This window comes from Mandrillus leucophaeus, unplaced genomic scaffold, assembly GCF_000951045.1.
Source record: "Mandrillus leucophaeus isolate KB7577 unplaced genomic scaffold, Mleu.le_1.0 Scaffold800, whole genome shotgun sequence".
Taxonomy (NCBI): domain Eukaryota; kingdom Metazoa; phylum Chordata; class Mammalia; order Primates; family Cercopithecidae; genus Mandrillus; species Mandrillus leucophaeus.
In genome coordinates, this window is record NW_012108698.1 from 442,811 (window position 1) to 469,560 (window position 26,750).

Below are 26,750 nucleotides of genomic sequence, written 5' to 3' on the forward strand. Positions count from 1 at the left end.
CACATGGATAACCCTTGTAAGCATGGATGATCCACATCATTGAACATCCACATGGATTGCTATCCAATCAATACCTAGCCTAAGCTGAAAGAGCTCTCAACCAAATTCTTTGATGCCAGAGAGGCAATATACAATAGCAGTTAAGTGTACAGTGTGCTCCAGCCAGAGACTGCCTGGGTTTGAATCATGGTGATGCCATTAACTGTGATCTTGTAAAAGTCATACAATCTCTATACCTTGTACCTCAGTATTTTTTATTTGAAAAATGATAATAGAGTTTTTATGTATAGGGTCATTAAATATGTTAAGTGAGTTGAAGCAGATAGTAACAGAAACCTATCTGGCACATAATTAGAGCTCAGTAAGTGTTAGCTATTAATTAAAGTAATGATCATCCATTCCAATTCACAGACATACTATATGACCAGGTTAGAGTTTACTACCCTGAAATGTGCTACCTCTGAAATGTTAGGTTTCACTTGTCGACTGTAGCATCTTATCTCACCCAGCACCTCTGCATCTTTACTCTTGAATTATATCCAGACCATGAGTTTCTTACCTCTGCTGTTTTCTCCCAGGCTGTCATCCTCCTGACTTTACTTCCTTCTCTACTCAATTCTTGCCCTACTAGGTCTTCTCTTGGAACCATAGCTTCCCCTTGCCAGCTGCAAGAATTGTGTTCTTGAAAAGCACTGCAGCACCCAGGAATAGTAACTAATGCCTGTAATCTAAGCCTTACTTTGAGAGGCTGAGGCAGGAGGATTGCTTGAGCCCAGAAGTTCAAGACCAGCCTGGACAATATGCCAAGACCCTGTCTTGACCAAAAAAAATACAAAAATTAGCTGGGTGTGATAGTGCACACCTGTAGACCCAGCTACTCAGGAGGCTGAGAATGGGAGGATCTCTTGAGCCCAGGAGGCTGAGGCTACAATGAGCTGTTATCACATCATTGCACACCAGCCTAGGCGGCAGAGCGAGGCCTCCTCCAAAAAAAAAAAAAAAAAAAAAAAAAAGAAGAAGAAAGGGAAGGAAGGAAGGAGAAAGCAAAACAAAGCACCACAGGCGGTGAGATCAAAGTCTTAGAGGAAATAAGGGGTTAGGAGAAAAAAAATTAGAAAATGGCATTAAGCATATATCTTGAATTTAGTAGATTCTGAATAATCTATCCAGTATTCTTCCAAAACAAACTTGGTGGCACATCTCTTGAATGAATCAGCCTCTTCACATGTTCAGAAAATGTTGCTATAGTGATTGTAGGTTTGATCATCTGATGACTCTCTTTTTTAAAATTTTCAAACCAGCGTTTGTCTTGGAACTTAAAGTTTTTGACATTTGCATTCTTCTTGTGATAGGTTTCAAAGGCTCTTCCAGGTGCATATGTAACCCCTTCTATTTTTTATAATTCATAGAAGCTTTTGTTACATGTTTTCAATGGAGGTAATGTTAGTTTATTGATACACAAGTATATAAACTTATCTCCAAACTACACTTAATAAATCTTGATTGAAAATGGTACCTACTGTCCTACAAAACCTCATCCCTATACCATCATCCCAGGTCTCACCTTCTCTGCTAACTGTAATCTAACTGCTGAGCTTAGCAACAGAACGATCCCACGAGTCTGTGGCCCTCAAATGAACTGTGTTCTCTTGGTGCTTTTTGCATAGATGATTCCCCCTATTGAGATAACATTTCTTTGGCTTGTCAGCTTGGTGAATTCCTATTAAGTCCTCCTAAATTCTGCTCCAGGCGTTTCTCCTCGAAGAAAATTCCCCCTTTGCCCAGTGAATCCCCCGCTTTTTTGGAGAGCTGCTGTGCACTTCATATTGTATTGTGATATGTGTATAAAGAATCAGTTTCTTGTTTGAAAGACAAAAAGACTAATTTATTTTTGTATCCCAACAGAGTGGCAGAAAGTGCATGAGAAATGTTTGTTGACTGAACGTAGCTCTTCATTCCTGTCTCTGTTGTCACACTTATCACTGTCCACTGAATATTAGTTATACATGTATATATCTGTCTCTCTTGCATGGTTTTAAGCTTCCGGATGTCAGAGACCATGCCTAATTCCTCTAAATATTCCCTCAAAGCACTCATAATATGCATTGTGGGAGTTAGTATTCAATAAATACTTGCTGATTAGGAGAATACTTAGAACCGGGGTGTCTAATCTTTTGACTTCCCTGGGCCACATTGGAAGAAGAAGAATTATCTTGGGCCACACACAAAATACGCTAATACTAATGATAGCTAATGAGCAAAAAAATAAAAAAATCACAAAAGAATCTCATAATGTTTTAAGAAAGTTTGCAAATTTGTGTTTGGCCACATTGAAAGGCGACCTGGGCCCCATGAGGCCCGTGGGCCATGGGTTGGGCAAGTTTGACTTAGAAGATTTTGATGACCTGTTTAGTTCTCCAAGTTGGAATTGACAGTCACAGGCTTCATAATAAGGAATATGTCCTTAAACTAATTTCCAGGAGGCAAATGCCATTTAACTGTGTATCTTTCAGATCTAGGTTGCAGCCATTTCCAACAATTAATAAAATATTTTAATACATGAAAGAGAAATTTCTGGTTCAGAAGATACTTCTCTGATCACACACATCTCTCAAAGTACTGACTGGTGTAGGCCATTGTACCTCAGAGCCTTTGGTCGCCAAACTTCTAAGTAGCTGATTATAGTCAATATGCTGTAAACAGTGGTCAGAGGACTCCTTGACCCAGTCATCTTTCAGAATGAAGTGTGGGGAAAGAACTTCAGCTGTTTAGGATTTTTACTGTTGTTGTTGCCATAGGCTATTTATCCTCCTTTATTTTAGTCCTCCTTATTGAACTTTCCAGGTCTGTACTACCTACTAAATTAAATACAGACTTCTCCTTTCAAGACCTGTCCCACTATAGGTCCAATTTATCTTTACCATTTTCTTTTTTCTTTTTAAATCACAGTCTCACTCTCACCCAGGCTGGAGTGCAGTGGTGCGATCTCGGCTCACTGGAACCTCCACCTCCCAGGTTCAAGTGATTCTCCTGCTTCAGCCTCCTGAGTAGCTGGAATTACAGGCATGTGCCACAACACCCGCCTAATTTTTGTATTTTTAGCAGAGATGGGGTTTCACCATCTTGGCCAGGCTGATCTTGAACTCCTGACCTCAAGTGATCCACCCACCTCAGCCTTCCAAAATGCTGGGATTACAGGCATGAGCCACCACACCTACTCCTTTTTTTTTATTTTTAGTAAAGATGGGGTCTTAGTGTGTTGCCTAGGGTGGTCTTGAACTCCTGGACTCAAGTGATCCTCCCACCTTGGCCTCCCAAATTACTGGGGTTACAGGCATGAGCCACGCCGCCTGGCAACTGTACTGTTTTCTAGTGTTCCCCCTACCACCCCCCGCCCCCCGCCAATATACTCTCTAATCTCATCAAACAGAACCCTTGCCAAGACACCTAGAATATTTTCATTTCATTTAAGTACTTTTGCTAACACAATCACCTCTGTTGGAAATGGCCCACATCCCTGTTAGAGTCTTCCCTGTTTTTGAAGACCCTTTCCAGATCCTCTCTCTTCTTGACCACCACATCCCCATGCCTGCATTCAGCTTTGATCCCTCTGTTCTGTGAGTTCTTGTGCCATTTTGTTTGTACCTCTTAAAGCACTTACGTAAGTATATATTTCAAAAGTCATTTAAAACTTATTTTTCTCTGATAATTGTGTGTATTTTTAATAGCAACCTTTTTTTGTTCATCTCAAATTTTAGCCGTACTATCTATGTCAATACCTGAGATTATTGAGCTGCTAGATTTGTTGCAATATGGAAATCCCATTGCATCCTTTAAAATACCTTTTTGTTTATCAAAATCATTGATATGTTTTCCCCAAAATATGTTCCTTCAAGAAAATTCTATGATCAAATAAGTTTGGGGAATGCTGCTGTTGAAATGTTGTGTTGAATATGCAAGGAGAGTAACGACATATATTAGCATGTCAAAGTCTCTGAAAGGTACTGCCTGAAAGAAACCCATATTTAACTGTGTTCAGCAGCATTTCTCAATTTAGTTGATGTCAGACGCTTTTTAAGGGCTTGACCTTTGTTAACATCTATTCAATTTCTATGCTTGTGAAATGCTGGTCTAGAGAAATAATTATTTTTAAGTAAGTCATCAGAAATATTCTGCATTTTCTGACAGTCTCTGAAGTCTTCACTGCTGTTAAATGCAGGTAGTCTTGCCCCAAAATTGCAGGATTGTGGTGGTGATTTAAGTAAATCCTCACAACTGGATTATATTTAACTCACTAATGTAAAAAAATTATTTCTGAGTTCTTATACTGTACTCAGCCCTACATGAATAGATGGGATTGGGGACAGGGATTATATACCATGTGACCTGGCCTCTGTTTTCAAGGAGTTTAAATCTTAAAGATATATGAGACTCAAATGCAGACAAAGTTACTGAAGGCAACAGAACTTTATGTGTGCCAATAAGTGCTAAGCTGTTATGTTGACCCTAGGAGTCTTGGGATATTAGAAGTAGTGAAGGCCAAGGTAGTCTCCAAGGCTGGTGAGGAATTGAGAGAGCTGAACCTTGAACTGTGTCTTCAAGAGTGGGCAGGTATGATCAGGCAGAGTGGAAAGACAAAGTGGGATAAAGGCATGTAAATTGCATGAGTTGTGTGGTAAAATCTCATGGTGTGGGTGACCTGAAAGAGATCAACCTGCTTGTCCTGGGAGAGAAGAGGAGCTTCAGTGTTTTGCAAAAATAGAACTACTATCAATGTAGAAAATAAGAACTGCCCCTCCTTATTTTCTCTCCAAATCCTGGAACCTAGAATGTCTTCTAAAATGTCAAATTGTATTTAGTTTATTTCTTTGGAATATACAAAAGTACTAATACTTGACTACTTAGAGAAGTTCACATGATTAAAAACAAGGATGTTTTGGAGAATGAAGGGGAGGATGGGCATTGGAGAGTAGTCAGAAATAAACACACCTTTAGGCAAGTGTCAATGAAATGCTGTTTTCTAAGGAGTCAGCAACCAAACCTATGTGTCAGGGTCAGTTAGGTCTGTTTCAAGGGATGTTCTTTTTTTAGTTCACTAGATATTTACTGAGCAAAATCATTGCCTCTTTCTGTAATGAAGCCACGTAGGTATCTCAGCAGTAGTCTGTACTTGACTAAGAGTCATGGCTTTGACTGATACAATCAACAAAAGGCCTTTTTTTTTTTTGAGACAGAGTCTTGCTCTGTCACCCAGGCAGGCATGCAGTGACCTGATCTTGGCTAACTGCAACCTCTGCCTCCTGGGTTCAAGCAGTTCTCATGCCTCAGCCTCCCTAGTAGCTGGGATTACAGGTGCATGCCACCGTGCCCAGCCCATAATTTTTAAAATACGTGTTTATATGATTTATGTTGAATCTGATAGATGTTTATATTATTCATTCTCATTTCATTTGTTTTTCAACTTGTTAAAAGATGAACTTGGTGCATTAAAATGTTAAAGAATTTATTTGTGCGGATAGTGATTCAAGAATTGGGCAGCTCCAAACTGAAAGGGGTTTGGGGCTCCACTGAAGGGTCATGAAGGGAAAGCTTTTGTAGGGTGAACTCAGAAGGAAAGCAAAGAAATTATTTGATTGGTTAAAGTTGGAGCAGTTGTTTCATTTGTACTGTCCCAGTGGAAAATTCTTGATTATATACCTAATGCTCAGTTGGCTGCTGGTGATTGGAGGTGATTGGCTGAATTTAAGTTTTGTTTTGTTTATGTAGAAACCCAGGACCTTGAAGCCATCTCAGCCTGTTAAGTTTATTTTAGTACTTTATATATATGAAAGAGATGAAGATTAAGATAAGATTTCATATGTATATGAAATTTTTAATTTTTACATTGTAATATCACATGAGGTTGTTTTTTTTTTTTTTTCCACCCTAAAGGATAGCATACTGTATTCGCTTATAGTGTCAGTATTACTGATACTGGAAACATTTTTTTTTTTCACAACTACCAAAGAAGGACATATAGCCTCTAGAGTTTGGGGCAGTAACCTTGAATCTGAATTAGGATGAGTGAGCAGCCCATCACCTCATTCAAACCTTAATAAGGTATATCAATGAATGAAGTACAGGGTGTATCAATAAATGAAGTACAGCGTATATCAATGAATGAAGTACAGGGTGTATCAATGAATGAAGTACAGTTATGATGCGCTACAGGGTTTACTTTTCCTTCTGTAGCAAGGATCCTTGTTCTAAACCGAATGATGAGTAAGTCTGGGTAGCAGCAGATGAGCTTTGTGGCTTCCCTTTTTTCTTTTCTGCCCAGTCTCCATTTATTCTTAACAAGCAGTCTTTACTCAGAAACACAAAAGAAGGTAGCAGAATTATGTTGGTATTCCCATGTTATGGGCTATCTTCTAAGTGATAAAGACTTTTAAAGTGCTTAAAATGCTGAAATAGAATTGGTTTTCTAAGAAGAATGAAGAAAACCTTCTTGGAATGTTGGTGAAGAAAGGATAATTTTGTTGCTGACGGCTAAGAAGGTGAATGTACTACTGGCTACAAACCAGCACTGGTTCATTGCTGCTGCTGGTGGTTGTTATTGTGCTGTGGCTGTGGCATAAAGGGCACATATGAGAATTCCAGAGAGCTCACTGGGATTCCCCTAGTCTGTCCCAGCCCCGTTGGTTACTGGGTTCATCATAACGTAAATGGGAAACCTACATTTAATTACCTTTGGTCCGTGCTGTTTCATATAATGGCCTTATTGTAACCCAAGTGACTTTTCTTTCCTTTGTTAAATAAAGCAGTGATTTACATGGCTTTTAAAGAATAAAGCAAGCAAAATGAGAAGGTGTAGTCAAAAATGTGGTTCATAAAGTTTTATTATTGTTCTACCTACTTAGAACTGAGGCCTTTCTGAATAGTCTTCCACTTAAGAACATTTTCATGGCAGAAATCTCAAGTTTTTTAACAGTGTGGAAATCCATGACTTGCTTAGAATTAAAAACGCTTGTGCATTTTTATTTTTAACCTCTATAAATGTTTATCTTGTTTTAAAGGGTAGACATACAAATATGTTGAGACTTGCTTAATGGCAGCCAGAGATACCAGTTATTCTAGTTCCCCTCTAAAACCTGAAGACAAAAATCACATTCCCATTGTGTCTGTCTGAGGGAATGACATAAGGCAATAAGGGGTCACTCTCTTTCAGCTAATTTGTAGAATTTCAAGAAAATGATGTTTCAACTTCATCATTATAAGAATGGGATGATTTTTCTTCCCTGCACTCAAAAGTATAGAATTATGCATGTGATTGGACATTTTTTTTCCCCTGCTACTGAGCTCTCAGTTTTGTTCGAGTCCCTCAGAGCTCTGTAAGGAGTGTCACACCCAGTGATGGATAAAAGGCATCCTGCTGTTTTTGCGTGTACTTTTCTGTGTCCTCTGCCCTGGAAAATCTATTTTCTTAGCCGCATGATTCTATTTCCTATGAAGAAGGATTAAAGCCATAGGGTAAATGCCCCCATTTCTTTTTCATAGTAATTTTACAGTTTATGAATTGAGGATATCAGTGGTTGATCAAGAGTAACTATCAGGAAGGCCAAGAATTGTCTTAGGATTGCATAACTTAGAAATCATAATTGAGCTCCTTAATTTTGTACATGAAGAAAATATTTACAAAGCAAGTCAACCTAACATTTTATTGCCTTGAAAACTGTTTCCTAGCCAAATGCAGTGGTTCACACCTGTAATCCCAGCACTTTGGGAGGCTGAGGTGGGGGGATTGCTTGAGGTCCGGAATTTGAGACCAGCCTGGGGCAACATAGTGTCTCTTAAGAAAGTAAAAAATTACCCAGGTGTGGTGGCACACACCTGTAGTCCTAGTTATTTGGGAGGCTGAGGTAGGAGGATCAGTTAAGCCCGGGAGTTCAAGGTTGCAGTGAGCCATGATCGCATCACTGCACTCCATCCTGAACAACAAAGTGAGACCCCATCTCTGGAGAAGAAAAGAAAGAAAACTATTTCCTTTTCAGAGTTTTTTCCAGGTGCAGTTTCAGTCATTTCTGAGTTATTAACGTGTAGAAACAGATGTTTTAACAAGTGCATGTGTCGCTGATGGTGGGGAAAAAATGGAAACTTACTTTTAAATGTCTATTCAGTGTTAAAGTATATGAGTTATTTAAAACCGTGGTTTTTAAATGAGAAAAACTCCCACATATATTATCTTAGAGTATACGTATTTATCAAAGGAAAATATGTATATATTTTAACAAAAATTTAAGAAAAATTTAAATATAAAAATTGATTTAAAAATATTTAATCACATGCAGTAAGGATTGTGGCATCTTTCTTTATCTTGATGCTCTGCCATTGGCATTTCTTAAAAATCATTAAAAATATCTGAATGATTGTCTGATTTCATTCTGTGGAACCAAGAGAGAAATTATATTGTCCATGCTATGTTTTTGAGCAAATATTAAGAGTTTATCACTTGAGTCAGTAATGTGTTTGAATTTGGCTTCTGATCTTCATGAAGAAGAATATCTTTCAGATCATGTTATCAAGGTGCTGAATTTACCTTATGTTTTTTCTCTTTCATTGTTTCGCTCTGATGTGGCTGCTGTGTTGACAACCCTCTGTATCCCTGCTGCTGAATTTTTTTTCCCATCATTAAGGAAACCTCCCAAGGTAAGCACTAATATGAAATTTGGCATGTATACTGCTTTAGTTTGCAAAAATCCAGGATTTAATTTATCACTGTAACCCATGTAGAACATCTGTCTCACTGAGAACTAAAAACAGCATCCTAATTTAAAACTCACACCATGAACAAACAATTAATGTCAGTATTAACATAAAGTTAGAATGTCAGTCTACATTGACAGAGCACTTTCACACATTATTTCATTCTCGGAGTGAATGCTGTAATCTTCAAAGCAAACCTGTCAGATTATTGTTTCTCTTTTCTTGATGATGAAATGAGACTCAGAGAGATGAAACAGCATGTCCTAACTCACAGATTGAGTGAATGGAAGAGCTGGAACTGTACAGTATCAACACCCTAGAATGTGGAGGAACAACTATGGTGATATCATAGGATGGTAGTTGGTAACCATGATTACTGATTGGACAAACCATCTTTTCCTGGCCCCACTGAGATTGGTTGTTATCATTGGAAAAGTTCTTCACACTTTTAAATAGAGATTCAACATTCTACCAACTTTATATGCCTCATTGGAGTTCCTAGCCCATCACAATGGCCACTAGTTAGTTTTTTCCCCACCTGCTCTGGCCAACCTTTGATGGCCTCTTTACCAGTGAGAAGCCTAGAAGTTAGAGAATAGTTAGAGGAGGGAAGTGGGGGAATATGAGAAGTAAGGAATCTGAATGACCAGCCCCTGAATAACTGAAGATTGATTTTGTTACCAGTGAGTATTTTGTTGAGTATCAGAGGGACACTTAGCACCAAAAGGAATGAGAAATTTGACCACCCCCTGGCCAGTGATGCTGATTATAGCTGTGTTTCTTGAGATAGGATTAGAACAGGCTTACCTACACAAACGATATGGTTGGAATCTAAGACAAGTTGGGTGACGGTATGGAATCCAGAAAAGACAAAGCTTACTTTCCCCTGGGGTTATGAAGAACAATCCATCTCAGATTATGGCAATCCACTAAAATGCTGCTGTATGCCTTCTACTTACTTAAGACATTGTCCTTGGCACTAAGAGTTTCAACTTTAGCAAGGAAGGCATGCATTGAACAAATGATATGAGATCTGTTAAGAAAGTAGAAATATATAATATATTAGAAAAGTGTTGGCAGTGGCATTCTGGCCAAATCTAGGGAATCAGGAGATTCTCCCGGAGCAATTGTCAGTGTAGACATAATCCCCAAAATTGGTCTCTACTAGAATGTATAAGTGCTGTTTATCTAGTTTTTATATCCCTTGCTGTTGGTTCCCCAAAGTTTCAGAACAGTCAGTCTTGTAGTACAAAGTATTCCCCCACAGAAAAATATCAATGAAATACTGCACAACTCCACATATACCTGCTTAGTGAAGGAAAAGCACTGAAATGAAAAAGAGATACAAAAACATTTTTAAAAATCACTATTGCTTGGTACACAGGAATGTTCTTGTCATTTTCTAGTGAGCATATATAACCTAGTGGTTCCCAGCCTTATTTTTGCTGGATATCCTGTTGATTGTTCCTAAGAAGTGTCATGAAATTTTCAAAATAAAAGTAAAGCTGAATCACGATGTTAAACAATGCGTATATACGTGCCATAAGGCACATCTGGAAAGCATAAAGATCATCTTGAAATCAAATAAATGACTCAATAGAATCAAATAAAGATGGATACAAAGTAGATACAGGCCTTTCCTCATAGAAACATGTAAATGTTGAAAGAAAGTGGGAAAGAGCAAGGTGCTTTTAATGATGATTATGTAAGAATAAAATTTTATTTAAAACGATGAGATTTGGGCATAAGTAATCAAAAGCATCGGAGAAGCCTGGTTGTTTCGATTTAACAAATAATTATTCTGGGCAGGGGACAGCTGCTGCATGAGTCAGAGTCCTAGCATTCTAATGGGAGTTGGGGGAGGGGAGTACAGTTGAACCCTGAACGACACAGGTTTGAACTGCCCAGGTCCACTTATATGCAAATGTTTTTCAACCAAATGCAGATAGAAAATACAGTATTCGTGGGACGTGAAACCCATGTATACAGAGGGCCAACATTTCCTATAGGTGGGTTCCAGGGGACCAACAGAGTAGGACTGGAATCTGTGTGGACTTTGGTATACATGGAAGTTCTAGAACCAATTTCCCACATATACCAAAAGATGATTGGTATGTGTACAATACAATGTAAAATTGCTTATATTAAAGACAAGAGGCAAAGTATTTGTGAAATTCATAGAATGAAAGTTCCTGTTCAGACTTCTGCTGTCAGAAATGACAAACTAAGTAATTAGCATTGCCTTTTCTACTGAGGACAACTAGGACTGGACAAAATATTAAAAACTTATGCCTGAAGGCACTGGAGATAAGCCAGGTTACTGAGGAATTACTAGACCAAGATCCAGAAAGAGGTAAAAATTTAGAGAGATGAGCCTAGCATTTAGATATATGCCGTTCAGGAAGGAGCGGCTTAAAGACGGAGCAAATACATATAGACGGACTGCTTTTTGGGGCTGAGGAGGACAAAGTATTAGAGTTCAGGTCCTTCCGGAGGTGGAGTCCTTGCTAATCTCCTTATACTTTGGGTTGGTAAAGTTGATTGAGATGCCGCCAGGGGTAGGGTATGAAGGTGAAACAGAGGTAAACCAGCCATCACATGGATTCTTGTGTGGTTCCAAGTCGTTTGTATGATCCAGGAAATCTCAAGCACAAAAATTGGAACAAAGTGATACCAGAATGCAGGTGCCCATAGGCACCTGGCAGAAGTGAATGAAATCCTAAGTCTTTAGTGATTCCACAAACTGTTTTAAAAATACAATGTCCAATATACCATCAAAGTTAAGGAGGTACATGACAAGATGTGAAGAGCCAGCAGAAATAATAAAAATTAGAAACAGATGCTTCAGATGGCCAAATTATTAGACAAGAACTCCAAAATAAATATATTTGTTATCTTCAAAGACCTAAAATATGAGATTGAAAATGTTGGAGAGAACTAGAAATTATAGAAAGTGGCATAACTGATTTGGAAAATAACCCAATAGAAATAAATCCTCAATCTGAAAAACCCAAAACCGAAATTAATAATTTAGTACAAGGGTTTAGCAGCAGATAGATCCAGCTGCTTTGAATCCATTCTTAAGAAGATCCAAATGCCTAGCTGGTCCAGTTGAGTTAATGATAACTCAGCCATGGTTGAGTTACCATTATTCTTACCCAACTGCTATGCAGGAAAGGTCTCACATCCTTTCTATCAATCCCTGGGACTGTACTCTTTGAATACCATTATTAGTAGTAACAGCTTTCTTTAATTGAGAGGGAGTTGGGATAGGGATGAATAAGTAAAGCATAGGGGAAACTGTATTGTGTGATACTGTAATGGCCGATATATGACATTATGCATTTGTCAGAATTCATAGAACCATACGGCTCAAAGAGTGGACCTTAATATAAACTGTGGAGTTTAGTTATGAATAATGTATCAATATTGGTTCATCAGTTATAATAAATGTACCACACTAATAAAGATGTTAATAATTGGGGAAACAATTCTTGACAGTAGAGAGTGGGAACAAGCAGGACTATATAGGAACTCTGTACTATCTGCCCAATTTTTCTGTAATCCTAAAACTGCTGTAAAAAACAAAAAGTCATGATTATGAAAAAATCACTGTAATTCTTATTAACAGAATGAAAAAGAAAAACTATGTGATCATATCAGTAAGATGCAGAAGAAGGCCAGGTGCAGTGACTCACGCTTGTAATCGCAGGCCTTTGGAAGCCAAGGCGGGAAGATTGTTTGAGACTAGCCTGAGCAACATAGCAAGACCTTGTCTCTACTAAAAATAAAAAACAAAAAAAGTTAGCAGGGCATGATGGCGTGGGCCTGTAGTCCCAGCTACTCAGGAGGCTGACGTGGGATGATCACTTGATTATGGTAAGTTGAGGCTGTAGTGAGCTTGATCATGCAACCGCACCCCAGCCTGGGTGACAGACCCCCCGTCTCAAAAAAAAAAAAAAAATGGGGTGGGATGTGGTGGCTCACGCCTGTAATCCCAGTACTTTGGAAAGCCAAGGTGGGCGGATCATGAGGTCAGGTGATCAAGACCAGCCTGGCTAACACAGTGAAACCCCGTCTCTACTAAAAATACAAAAATTAGCCCGGTGTGGTGGTGGGTGCCTGTAGTCCCAGCTACTTGGGAGGCTGAGGCAGGAGAATCACTTGAACCTTTGAAGCAGAGGTTGCAGTGAGCCAAGATTGCGCCACTGCACTCCAGGCTGGGCAACAGAGCAAGACTCTGTCTCAAAAAAAAAAAAAAAGATGCAGGAAAAAAAGCATTTGACAGAATTCAATACTTATGAATTTATGATACAAACTTGCAGCAAGCTAACAGTAGACAGAAACCTCTATATGATAAAAGGCCCATGAGAAATCTACATCTGACATCCTATGTAATAGTAAAAGACTGAATAGTTTCTGCCTAAAATGGGGAATAAGGCAAGGACATTGATCTAACCACTTATATTGTGCATTGACAGGAAGTTCTAGGCAGTGCAGTTAAACAAGAAAGAGAAGTAAAAGAAATTCAAGATGGAAAGGAAGTAGCAAAAGTATATTTACAATAAGGTACAATAAGGTTGTATACTTGGGAAACTTTAAGAAATCTGCAAACAAGCTCCTGCAAGGTGGCAGAAGAAAGGTCAAAATACATTTCTTTATACTATCAATAAACAATTCAAAAATAAAATTTTTAACCATCAAAACATCAAAAACAGTAAATACTCGGGATACATTGAGTGAAAAACATGCAGAGCTTCTAAAAGCCCACATATGGTTATTTGATTGTAGACAGATGTGCCAAGAGATAGAACTAGAAGAGTGTCAACTGTGCTCAGGTAAGGAAGGGCAAGGCATCGATTGGACTAAAGGTACATGAAGAGGAGTCCTGGGTGACTGAACTGTATGTACCCACAGCACTCCTGACACCAAATATATGGTGTTTTCCCCAGCACCAGTAAATTATCCAGTTCTCCAAAATCAGCTGAGTGCCCTACTATCTGGTTCAATTCTGGCACGTTACCTGGAGTTAGCACAGACCTACAGGTTAAGGGCTCAGTCACACAAGGCTGCCTCCACTTTAGATGCCATTCACAAGTCCCAAGTTGCCACCTATACAAGAGTTCCCGTGTCCACCTCCTCAGGTTCCATAATTTGCTAGAATGACTCACAGAACTCAGGAATGCCCTTTACATAATATCACCAGCTTATGATAAAGGATAAGACTCCGGAAGAGTCAGATGGCAGCAATGCATAGGGCAAGGTATATAGGGCAGCATGAAGCCTCTTTGCCCTTTCTGTGTGTTCTGCCCTTCCAGTACCTTCTTGTGTTCAGCAACCCAGATGCTCTCCTATCCTTGTAGTTTAGGGATGTTTATGGAGGCTCCATCACATAGGGCTTAATTGATTGAATCCATTGAACTCAATCTCTAGCATCTCTCCCCTCCCGGAAGTCAGGAATAGGGCTAAATGTCCCAACCCTCTAATCTTGCCTTGGTCTTCCTGGTAACCCACCTTATCTTGAAGCCACCTAGGGACCCCAGCCACCAGTCATCTCATTAGCATACAAAAGACACTCTTACCACTGCAAAGTATCACCCAACTGTGACAGGTCTTGATGTCAGGGTTGGACCTTGATACGTTCAATGTCTCTATTGCCTGTTTTGAACAAAGCTTGATCAGTATGGAAGCTAGCAGTGGTATTCAGTAAAATACTTCAGAAAAAAAAGGTAATAAGGGTTTGCACAGGAGCAGTGCCTGTGAGAGTAGGAAAGAGGAAGGGAAGAATTATGAAAACATTACAGAAATAAAGTAACCAGGACTTTGATGCTACCAGCATATAGGAAAAGACAGTACAGCAAGAGTCAGAGATGTGTCTGGGGTTTGAAACTGAGTGAATGAAAAATCAGCAGAAACTAAAGAAGGAAGAGCTAGTTTGGTTCAGTGGGAAGTTGATGGGTTATGTTCTAGTGTGGGCTGAGTTGGAAATGATGGCAGCCATCTGATAGGATGCTTTAGCAGGTGATACGAATTTGCAGACCCTGCCTTACAAAGATCAGGTAAATTATTGGGGTGAAGAGAGTAGGAAGTGGCGGAAGAGGGATGTCTTGAAAACAGGATTAAGTGGAATAGAAGATATGAGAGAATAGAGGATAGCACCTTGGGATTCACTCTGCTTTGGAGAATGCAAAGAGGAGGAAGAACCAATGAAAATTAAGAAAAGCCACAGATTTATAAATGGTGCTGCTGGTGGTAGTGGGGTTGAGAATTCATACGCTTGTTCTGCCCAAATTGGGTTTCTTTCTTTTTTTAAGAGATAGGGTCTCACCCAGGTTGGAATACAGTGGCACAATCATAGCTCTCTGCATCCTTGAACTGCAGCCTCAAACTCCTGGGCTTAAGCAGTCCTCCTGCCTCAGCCTCCCAAATAGCTGAGACTAGAGGCATGAGCCACCACACTTGGCTAAGTTTTTAATTCTTTGTAAAGATGAGGTCTCACTCTGTTGCTCAGTCTGGTCTCAGATTCCTGGCTTCAAGCTATCCTCCTTCCTCGGCCTCCTGAATTGGGTTTCTTTTGTTCCTAACTCCTCAAAGTTATTTTTTCTAAGTGTTGTGTTAGGGCAAGGAGAAGATGAAGATATTCTTCCAGCTGAGTTTTAAAAGTTAGATTAAAAATTTTTTTATATAGCATGTGTAATGTAGCATGTCAGAATACAAGGGAAATGTATATAAGTTTCTGTCTTTATAAATTGCTTTGTACCATATCTTTGGATTTTTCTCTTTGATAAATGTTACATTTTCTAAATTTGCACTCTTGAGTGGAGAAACATTTATTTCAGCATAAGCCTCATGCGTACCCTTTAGTACTTTTACCAGTTGTGTATTATGATGTAGTATTTATGGAAGTGTGTTTTGTTTCTTTTAAACAGAAAAGCAGAAAAGCAAGCTTTTGGGCAAACATGAGACATCTGCTTCTTACCTCTCTGTAGTTTACAGGGGGAAAAGAGAGGCTTTGTCTCATAATTTGTAGGGTTGGAGTATCTTTCCTTCTCAGTGTGACTGTAGTTTTGAGTCTGAGGTTTTTGTCTGAGAAGTATTGCAGATAGATGTAAATGAGGGAAATTCGGCTGGGTGTGGTAGCTCATGCCTGTAATCACAGCACTTTGGGAGGCTGAGGCAGGAGGATTGCTTGAGGCCAGGAGTCTGAGGCCAGCCTGGGCAGCATAAGGAGACCTTGTCTTTAAAATAACAATAACAATAATAACGTTGTTATTATTATTATTATTATTATTATTATTATTAGCTGGGCATAGTAGCATGTCCTTGTAGTCCCAGCTGCTTGGAAGGCTGAGGTGGGAAGATCGCTTGAGCCCAGGAGTCTGAGGCTTCAGTGAGGTATGATCGTGCCACTGCACTCTAGCCTGGGTGACAGCAAGACCTTGTCTCTTTGAAAACAAAAAGAAGAAGAAGAAAGGGGAAAGTGCTTGTTAGTTTAGCCACCTTCTGATTAACTTTGGATTTTGGCAAGAGGTGGTGCAGAGGAAGAAGACACTTGTGTGGAGAATCACTACCTGATTATGCCATTACACATACTCTGTTGATAGGTACAGGGCAGTGTCCTCAGTCAAAGCAGCTCTGCCTGCAGAAGCCCAGTTTCTGCATTCCCAGGTGGCCCCCAGAATGTCTGGCATGTTCCAAGACCCCTCGCTTGTCATGGTTTTGTCTTATCTGGGGCAAGTATCTTTCCTTCCTGAGGAGCCACACTGAAACACACAGGAATAAAAAAAGAATTCTTCCTCCTTTTTTTCGTTTTTTTCTTCTATCCCTCAATATTTATTGAGCACCTTCTGTGTCTCAAGTTAGCACTACAGAGCTAGAAGAGATTTTTTTTTTTCTTTTCCCGAGACGGAGTTTCGTTCTTGTTGCCCAGACTGGAATGCAGTGTGCGATCTCGGCTCACCACAGCCTCCACCTCCCAGGTTCAAGCAATTCTCCTGCCTCAGCCTCCCAAGTAGCTGGGATTACAGGCATGTGTCACCACACCTGTAATTTTGTGTTTTTAGTAAAGACAGGGTTTTTCCATGTTGGTCAGGCTGGTCTCGAACTCTTGACCTCAGGTGATCTGCCTGCCTCGGCCTCCCGAAGTGCTGGGATTACAGGCGTGAGCCACCGCGCCCGGCGCTAGAAGAGATTTTTAAACTCTGACCATTCAAACCTTTTATTCAAGACCAAAGAGACTGATGCTTAATTGGCTAAAACCATTCAGGGGGAGAGCTTGGCTCCAGTCTAGGCCTCCTGATTGCCAGTCAGGTACAGTCCAGGATGATTTCAGCATTTGCGGATTTTGTTATCCTCGGGAGCTCCTGGAACCAGTCTCCAAGGATACAGAGGGACAACTGTATTTTCTATGACACCACATGATTGTAAATGAGTTTTTCTATGTGTTGGATTTTATGTGCCAAGATACAAGGAAAGAGTAAGAAGGAAGAATCTGGGGGGCAAATGTATAAATCAGTGAAAAATCAGTTTGTGTAGGATCATATTCTTTTTTACTCCGTTTGCTCATTTTAAACTCATGATTGTTTTGTTGAGTATCTTGTAATTTCATGTGTGATTTATTTGAGTGGTTAGAGCTTGCGAATTAAATTTACTTTCAATGTTTTTTGTTTTATTTATGAGTTAGGTTAGGCTACTGAACTTTAAGGTGTTTGATCTCACTTCTATGTTTATAAATTTTTGGCAAAATTTTAAGCTGAAGACATTGACTACATTATAACAAAACAAAATTGTTACTTTTTGAAACTGAATCATTTGAAGAAGCGCACAGATACATACCAAACACCTGCCTTTATAAAAGTTGCTCAGAAAAAGGGAGGGAGAAACCTTATTAGGTACAGTTTATGCCATCTGAAATGCAATTTTATTTAGTCTGGCTTCACAATCTGTCACTGCCTTCATTTTCTCTTGCCTCTGCTGTTTTGCTACTAAGCATTTGGCCTCAATGAGGTAAGTTCTAGACCTGTACTATTCAGTACAGTAGCCATTTAGCCACAAGTGGTTTATGAACATATGATATGTGGCTAGTGTTCCTAGAGATGTAAGTGCAAAATATATGCTAGATTTAGAAGAGTTGGTACAAGAAAGAAAAAGAATGTAGGATATTTTTTATATATTTGGTTAAATATATTATTTTTATATTAAATTATTTCATCTCTTTTTACTTTTTTTTTCTTTGTTTTTTTGAGACAGAATCTCACTCTATCACCCAGGCTGGAGTGCAGTGGCACAATCTCAGCTCACTGCAACTCCCACCTCCTGGGTTCAAGCAATTCTCTCACCTCAGCCTTCCAAGTAACTGGGACTACAGGCATGTGCCACCACACCCAGGTCATTTTTGTATTTTTCAGTAGAGACAGGGTTTCACCATGTTGACCAAGCTGGTCTCGAACTCGTGGCCTCAAGTATCTGCCCACTTTGGTCTCCCAAAGTGCTGGGATTACAGACATAAGCCACCATGGCTGGCCTCTTTTTACTTTTCAGTGTGTCTACAAAAACATTTTAAATTATTTATATGGCTAGCATTATGTTTCTATTGGACAGCTCTGTTTCAGATCAAATACATGGCTTAGTACTGAACACCAGTATGCTTCCTAAGGCTTTTGCTTGTTTCATTACCCAATCAAATGCAGCAGACCTACCTTGATCTTTTACATTTTTACTTTTATATCTGGGTCCAAGAGTGTTACAGCTGCATGAACTCAATGACAGCATAACCTTCTCGCTATGCATTTTTCCTAGGAATTGTTTTTATCCATTCAAAATGTATTAATTCAGCAAACATTAAATGAAAACTTTCTGTGAAATGTATTGTGCAAGGAGTTTGTGGGGCTCAAGAGTGATTAAACTAGTACTTGTTTTCTGGAATTCATAACATGATAAGGAAAATTAGATATACTATAATCTAAGTAATGGAAAATAGATGATGGTAATGTCATCATTCACTACTTCAGTACTTTGTGTCTTATGTCTTCTGAGGAAGGCGGCTTCACAGCTCAACATGGAGTTTCAGTAGGCCTTCCAAATATGGATACGATGTCAAAATGCAGAAATTTAGGATAAGAATCAAGATGTAGGAACCGGTCTCAGTGGCTCACACCTGTAATCCCAGCACTTTGGGAGGCTGAGGCGGACGGATCACCTGAGATCAGGAGTTCAAGACCAGCCTGGCCAACATGGCAAAACCCCGTCTCTACTAAAAATGCAAAAAAAAAAAAAAAAAAAAATTAGCCGGGCATGGTGGTGGGTGCCTGTAATCCCAGCTACTCGGGAGGCTGAGGCAGGAGAATCGCTTGACCCAGGAGGCAGAGGTTGCAGTGAGCCGAGATCCTTCCATCGCGCTCTAGCCTGGGCGACAAGAGTAAGACTCTGTCTCAACGAAAAAAAAAAAAAAAATCAAGTGGTATGTAAAAGAAGACAAACAAGAAAGTAATTGATGTATTAGGAAATAAGTTGCACACTCAGGTTAAAGTGTAGAGTACGTGAAAGGAAGATCATATTTTTAAAAAACTGGGAGAGTGTAGTTTATAGAGCTTTGGGAATCTGGACTTAATCTGGTAGGCTATGAAGATCATTTAGGATCTTTATATAGAAAAGCTACATGATCAGAACTGTACTTGCAAGAAATTCATATGGCTGCAAGACAGAAGATAATTGATACGTACAGAATGTAGGGTGGATAATGATCTAGGTTCACTTTAAAGGAACTGCTTTGTCTGTGAGTCTGCTTATGCTCCGTGATGCAGCAGTAACAACCTTTAATGTTCAGTGGCTAGAAACAACAAAAATATATTTCTCTGATGTTACATGTCAGCTGAGGTTCCCTGTGGCCATGGACCATATGACTTCAATCCTGGCTCCAGATTGGAGGAACAACCCCTATCTGGGACTTGCTAATACTGTGACAGAGGGGAACAAAAGAAAGAGAACTGTGCAGTAGCTTCTTAAAGCTGTTGGCCAGACTGGCATATGTCACTTTGTTCATACTTAATTGGCCAAAGCAAGTCACACAGCCAAGCCTGATGTCAGTAGGGTCAGGAATTATATTCCTTCCTACTACAGGCACTGCATGCCATGTAGCAATAGGCAAGGTTGTGTAATTCCCTTACCAGGAGGGCCAGGAGTCATTTGGAACAGTAATACAATATACCACACTTTGTCATTATAAATCGTATTTCTAAATGCTTTTTTTTCCTCTTTTTAACAACAACAACAAAACAATCCTCGGAAACATAGGGGGGTGGTGGTGGTGGTGGTGGTGGTTAGGTGGTGGTGTTGTTTTTGTTGTTTTGAGACGGAGTTTCGCCCTTGTTGCCCAGGCTGGAGTGCAATGGCATGATCTTGGCTCACTGCAACCTCCACCTCCCAGGTTCAAGTGAAGTGCTGTGTGTTTCTATCTTGAAATTCCTACAGGTTCTACTCTTCCCTTTTTTTCTGCCTGGCTTTGTTCAGAACCAGATGTTCTCACTGTAACTCTGTGCCTTTAGATGTCTACAGTGCCACGGACAGAGTACCAGGTCACATGGAGTATAGGCCCCAGGAAGAAAAGATATCTGTCTCCCTTGTCTCTTCACTGATGCATCTCCCTGTCTAGAACAGTGAAAGCCTTCTGGACCAGGGAGTCTCTTGGCTCCCACTTGGCCCGCGTCAGCCCCAGCGGTGTGAACTCTTCATCATTCCTTTCCAGCGTGACTTAACTGGGAGTAAATGTTTGCAATCCCTGGACTGCCTCAGGTCCTTCAGCTTTGGTGACCTGGGGCCATAGAGTCAGCCTAGCATTCTCCTCTCTGTGGCTGGATGCACCTGGCATGGTGCAGTGAGGCAGAGGGGACTGTAGAGATAGGCACATGAAATGAGGTCTTGGTCCAGAAGTTCTGAGCCAGACCCAGAGATTGCTCATGATGGTGATGTTAGCATGACTCAGATTTAATCTATGTTTTATTTTTCTTCTCATTTTTATGAGTAACAATAATCATTTATCAGAGATAGCAGATAAGATCTGATAGCAGATGCTTAGATATTTGCAACTTATCTTCTAGACTGTTTTTATTGAAGAAGAAGTATTCTGTGTTTGAAAATATCCACATCACCTTTGAATGTGCTGTTGGAGAAGTTATTTGGGTGGCTAGGTTTTTTGAGAAGTGATCAGGATATGAAAGAACTGGAAATACCACAGATTGTGCATTTGTGACACTCCCACCCCCACCCCTCAGCAACCAGGGAAGCGGATTTTGAAAATGAATGATAAAGGATTAGATATGAAATGAGTAGAGTATTTGAAAGAGTTAGAATTGAATTAGTGCTTCATTGCTTATGCACCACTAGTTTATGTGTACAGTGTTAAATGGAAGCTCTGTGCTGTTATAATATTGGTCTGGGTTTTGAGAGGATGATTTCCTGTTTTCAGATTTATTCATTAAATGAATGAAAGCATGAATTAGGTCTTTGTAGAGATACCTTCTCCATGCATCCACAGAAATTTGAACTGCAATGCAGAGTAGTATTTTCCAAAGATAGTAGTTTCCTAGAACAGACTGTGCATCCCCCGAGATCAGGGACAATGCCTTGTAGATGTGCAGCAAATGCTGCTGGCTTTGAATCTTTAAGAGGCTTTCACATCTTCACAATCAGTCAGTGCCAACTGTGTAATGTAAGACGTTATTTGGTATGTATATATAGGCATATGTAAAGGAAATGATTAATTACATTGCCAAAAGACAGCTGTTACTTGACAGATGTTTAAATGGGAAGGTAGGTCTGTCAGTAAAACTCACCAGTAATAAGGGTGATGACTCTAGCGTTCCTTAGGAGATATGTTGAGATACAGGCTAGAGTTCCTGCTGGCAGAGCTGCTTTTCGAAAAGCAGTAGTGAAGGCAGTTCTGTGATCACACAGACTCTCAGTGCTGGGTTTTCCTTTCAATTTCAATCCAGTTCCTCTGAGATGAATGAAGTTTAACTCTTCCTTTTTTTTTTTTTTTTTTTTAAATGAATCTTCACATCTTTGATATTAGGAGAAAGATGAAAAAGAGAAAAGTGTTGAAACTTGGCATTCAAAGAAAAATTTGAACGTGAAATCTAAAACTTTACTTGGTATGACTCAGTATTCATAACATGGTGTGGTGAAATGTGAACAAATTCGAAGTGTCACTTTCATATTAATTGTAGTCTTTCAAATTGACAAAGTTGAAACGTAATCACAAAACAGGACATTGGCAAGCTAGTGTTCCTAAAACTGGAGAAATGGGGCTTTTCAGAGAGCTCTGGGGCTCAGTTTTCAAAGTAGGTAGTGGCAGAACAGGCTGTTAATGGCAGCTGGGTCTGCAGATGTGAACAGCGGATTAATTGTACAAAGAGAGGAAGAAGGCAGTGTAAAGGAGAGGACACACTCCTTCATACAAAGCAAAGCAAGTCCACATAGAGCAGACTTTTTTCCCGAAGGGAAGCCGTTTTGATTTTAGATTTGGGTGCTAGGAAGTAGTGTGCTTTGCATTGAAATTTTTGACACAGAACCAAATAGTCTGTAGCAACTCCCACACACATGGCCTTTTTTTGTCTTTTCACTTCTTCTTTCTATTTAATTCAGCAAATACTGAGTACGTATCTACACTATCCTGTACCTAGAGGAAATAAAGATAAGTTAGCACAGTCCCTTGCTCAGAAAACCTCCCTGCTTGGTGAGAATATAAAGTATTCTCACTTTTGATGAGAAAGTTGGTGCCTGGTACCCAATGAATGCTCTACAGCGGTAGCAGTGCTATTAATGGGGGAGAGAAGTCCATCAGTATATAATGATAATATTGATAACAGTAGCTGCCATAGACTGAGTTACACTGTGTGCCAAGTATTATCTTAGTAGGTATTCCATTTATGTCACGACAATCCTAAATTAATGTAAAATATGCAGTTATTTAGGTAGATGAGTGTGTGTTAGAGAGGGAGAGCTGTTGGCTAAGACAGAACAGAGGAGGCAATAATTACAGGGAGGAAGTTGAGAAAACATTGGAGGAGGTGACATTTGAACAGGTCTTGAGTAGTGTGAGTTGTACTTCACTAGGCAGGGAGGCAAGGTGAGGAAAGGGAAAGAATTACAGGAAGGAGAAATTCCCTTATAATTCGATATTCCCTTCTCTTTTTTTGTTATTATTTCCTTTTAGCAATAGGATCTCACTAGGTTGCCCAGGCTGGAGTGCAGTGGCTATTCACAGGTGTGATCATAGTTTGCAACCTCAAACTCCCGGGCTCAAGTGATCCTCCCACCTCAGCCTCCCAAGCAGCTGCGACTGCAGGTGCATATGACTGTACCTAGCTCTCCCCTTCTTTCTTTTTTTGCCTAGACATCTCACTGTGTTCAGTATACGCAAAGGATTTCTTGGTCATTGGTGGAATCTCTCAGAGCTGAGAAGGTGACTGACCATTGACATAATATACAGATGTATAGGGTCATTGCTTGTGTCTTTTTGGGAAAGGGGTGGGAATCCAGTAAACACAAAAATAATGCCTGTAAGGTGACAGCAGTCTGTTACTGTGGCAGTTGAAGTAAAAATGGAGACTTTGGCAAAGTACTGTTGGGGTGCTGCTATCCTGGCTGTGCCACTGAAGGATTTACACTGACTTGTCTGTGCTATTTTAAGCAGACGTCACACGTGAAAACAAAGATTTACATGATTGTTTAAGAGGTAATTCACCAGGAAGTTGCCTTAATTTTTGTAAATTATTTTTATTTTATTTTTTAGAGACAGCCCTGCTCTGTTATGCAGGCTGGAGTGCAGTGACATGATCACAGCTCACTGCGTCCTTAAACTTCTGGGCTCAAGCAGTCCTCTTGCTTCAGCCTCCTGAGTATCTGGGACTACAGGCACATGCCACTGCACCTGGCTGATGTTATTTTTTGTAGAGACTGTGTTGCCCAGGCTGGTCTTGAACTCTTGGCTTCAAGTGATCCTTCAGTCTCAGCCTCTCAAAACACTAGTATTATAGGCGTGAGCCACTATGCCCAGCAAAAGTTGCTTTAAAATGTAAATTCGCAGAGTATTTTTGTTTGGTAATGAAAAGATTAGGGAAACCAAGGCTTTATCCTCTAAGAATTAATATTGTAGCAGAACAAAGGGAATTGTATATAAATAGATGTGTACATATATACACACTTATAGAATCTGATTAGACAGATATGGAAATTCAGGATGAGAAATAGTATCCTTAAAAGTTTTATAAGGAGGCTGGGTGAGGTGACTAACGCCTTTAATCTCAGCACTTTGGGAGGCTGAGGCGGGCAGATCACTTGAGGTCAGAAGTTCAAGACCAGCATGGCCGACATGGTGAAACCCCATCTCTACTAAAAATACAAAAATTAGCCAGGCGTGGTAGTGGGCGCCTGTAGTCCCAGCTACTCAGGAGGCTGAGGCAAGGGAATAGCTCGAACCTGGGAGGCAGAGGTTGCGCTGAGCTGATATCATGCCACTATACTCCAGCCTGGGTGACAGAGCAAGACTCCATCTGGGAAAAAAAAAAAAAAAAAATTTATAAAGGAGTGACATTTGAGATGACATTAAAAGGAAACAGAAATTAAAAGGTAGGTTTTGGCTTACCTTGCAAAAATCTGATGTATATGTCCAGAAATATTTCTTTACATAAAATTAAATTATCTTGACATAGTAAGTATTAGATTAATCACTTTGTGTCTGAGGAGGGTTTCTGAGAGGTATTAAAATGATTTTAGGGAAAAAAATTACTTTTCTTAGAAAAAGAATACTTGTTTTATGTTTTACCTTTTTAACTAGATTGTAAGCAAGAGGATACAAATAGGCCTAGTACATACTTGAGTTCCCTACAGCCCCTAAAAGTGAAAAAGGTAACAAGTGGGTGTTAGTTTATTGCTTTCCAAATTGACCATTTTGCAGTTGGAGAACGTATTAGTGAAAGCACACAACTCGAAAGGACAAATGAAAGGATACAGAGGTAATGAGGTAATGCAGTTGAAAGTGCCTTCACATCTCATTTTCATGGATCAGAAAAATGGTTACAGATTCCATATCTTAAAACGCGGATGCCTTCTGGTTCGCCAAGGAACATAGAAGATCTTGCTTCTTTTTTTATTTTTTTGAGACAGAGTCTTGCTCTGTTGCCTAGGCTGGAATGCAGTGGCACAATCTCAGCTCACTGCAACCGCCATCTCCCAGGTTCAAGCAGTTCTCATGCCTCAGCCTCCCGAGTAGCTGGGATTATAGGTGCATGCCACCATGCCAGGCTAATTTTTGTATTTTTAGTAGAAACAAGGTTTCACCATGTTGGCCAGGCTGGTCTCAAACTCCTGACCTCAAGTAATCCGCCTGCCTCCACCTCTCAAAGTGCTAGGATTACAACTGTGAGCCACTGCACCTGGCCATTGCTGCTGCTTTTTTTTTTTTTTTGAGACGCAGTCTAGCTCTGTTGCTGGGCTGGAGTGCAGTGGCGCGATCTCAACTCACTGCAACCTTCTCCCGAGTTCAAGCGATTCTTCTGCCTCAGCTTCCCGAGTAGCTGGAATTACAGGCATGTGCTGCCACGCCCAGCTAATTTTTGTATATTTAGTAGGAATGGGGTTTTGATCTCCTGACCTCGTGAGCCACTGTGTCCTGCCTTTTTTTTTTTTTTTTAACTGTAAATTGAATTTTGCTGAAATGCCATCAGAGATGACTTTTAGATAAGAGTGGAGTTTAACTGTGCTACATCCTATTCGTAAGTCATGGAACTTCATTACCTCAGATTATATATATCATTCAACACATTTGCCTTATTAAAAACAGCTTTAGTAACTTTATTAGATATTCAGTGGTTGACAAAAATGCAAAGCTAACATTTTTAAGAGCCTGATAAAGGTGGAGCAGATGTATCGCAAGCTGCAGAGAATTAAATGCTGGTATGGGTTTTATAAGTTGCAAACTAAGAGGAAGGAGTGGGATTCTGAGAAGGTGGAATCAAATGTTGTTGAAAACAGTGGAGGCAATAGCTTTCAGATTTCAAAAACAACTAGAAAACATCTGTGCTTTTAGCTCTTTTTTTAGTTGAAAAGGTTTGAATGCCTTTACAAAAAAATGTTTTCACAATGTTGGTTCTTATTAATAAAATGTAAAATTTATACTTGGTTTGCGTTTTGTTGTTTTACTCAGCTGTATGCATTAAGAAGTCTGCTGGGCCAGGCACAGTGGCTCAGCATTTAGGGAGATCGAGGTGGGAGAATTGCTTGGGGTCAGGAGTTCGATACTAACTTGGGCAACATTGCAAGACCCCATCTTTGCAACAACAACAGCAGCAGCAAAATTAGACAAGTATGGTGGCATGTGCCGGTAGTCTTAGTAGTCCTAGCTACTCGGGAGGCTGCTTGATCCCAGGAATATGGTCCCAGGAATATGATTGCCCCAAGCCCCACTGCACTCTGGCCTGGACAACAGAGCCTTTTTTTTTTTTGTTTTGAGACAGAGTCCTGCCCTGTCGCCTAGGCTGGAGTGCAATGGTGTGATCTTGGCTCACTGCAACCTCTGCCTCCTGGGTTCAAACTATTCTCCTGCCTCAGCCTCCCAAGTAGCTGAGATTACAGGTGCGTGCCACCACACCTGGCTAATTTTTTGTATCTTTAGTAGAGATGGGGTTTCACCATGTTGGTCAGACTGGTCTTTAACTCCTAACCTTAGGTGATCTGCCCACCTTGGCCTCCCAAAATGCTGGGATTACAGATGTAAGCCACCGAGCCTGGTCCAAGTCTTAAATAACATTTTTCTAGTATAATATGGTGGGTTTGCAAAAAGTAAGACTTTATTTTTCTTCAGAGTCATCAGTTTCTGGCCAGCCATGGTGGTTCATAACTGTAATCCCAGCACTTTGGGAAGCCAAAGCAGGAAGATCACTTGAGGCCAAGGGAATTCGAGACTAGCTTGGGCAACACAGCGAGGCCCCATCCCTACCAAAAAAAAAAAA

The 26,750-nt window shown here is 40.0% G+C and overlaps 1 protein-coding gene across 1 annotated transcript in view; it reads left to right on the forward strand.

Annotated features, from left to right (window-relative positions):
- Nucleotides 1-26,750, forward strand: part of KIF13A (kinesin family member 13A) — a 256,044-nt gene that overhangs the window by 101,218 nt on the left and 128,076 nt on the right. Inside the window, exon 2 of the mRNA XM_011967586.1 lies at nucleotides 8,673-8,685. Within this exon, the coding sequence (XP_011822976.1) occupies nucleotides 8,673-8,685 (13 nt within the window). The remainder of the gene's footprint in view (nucleotides 1-8,672; nucleotides 8,686-26,750) is intronic.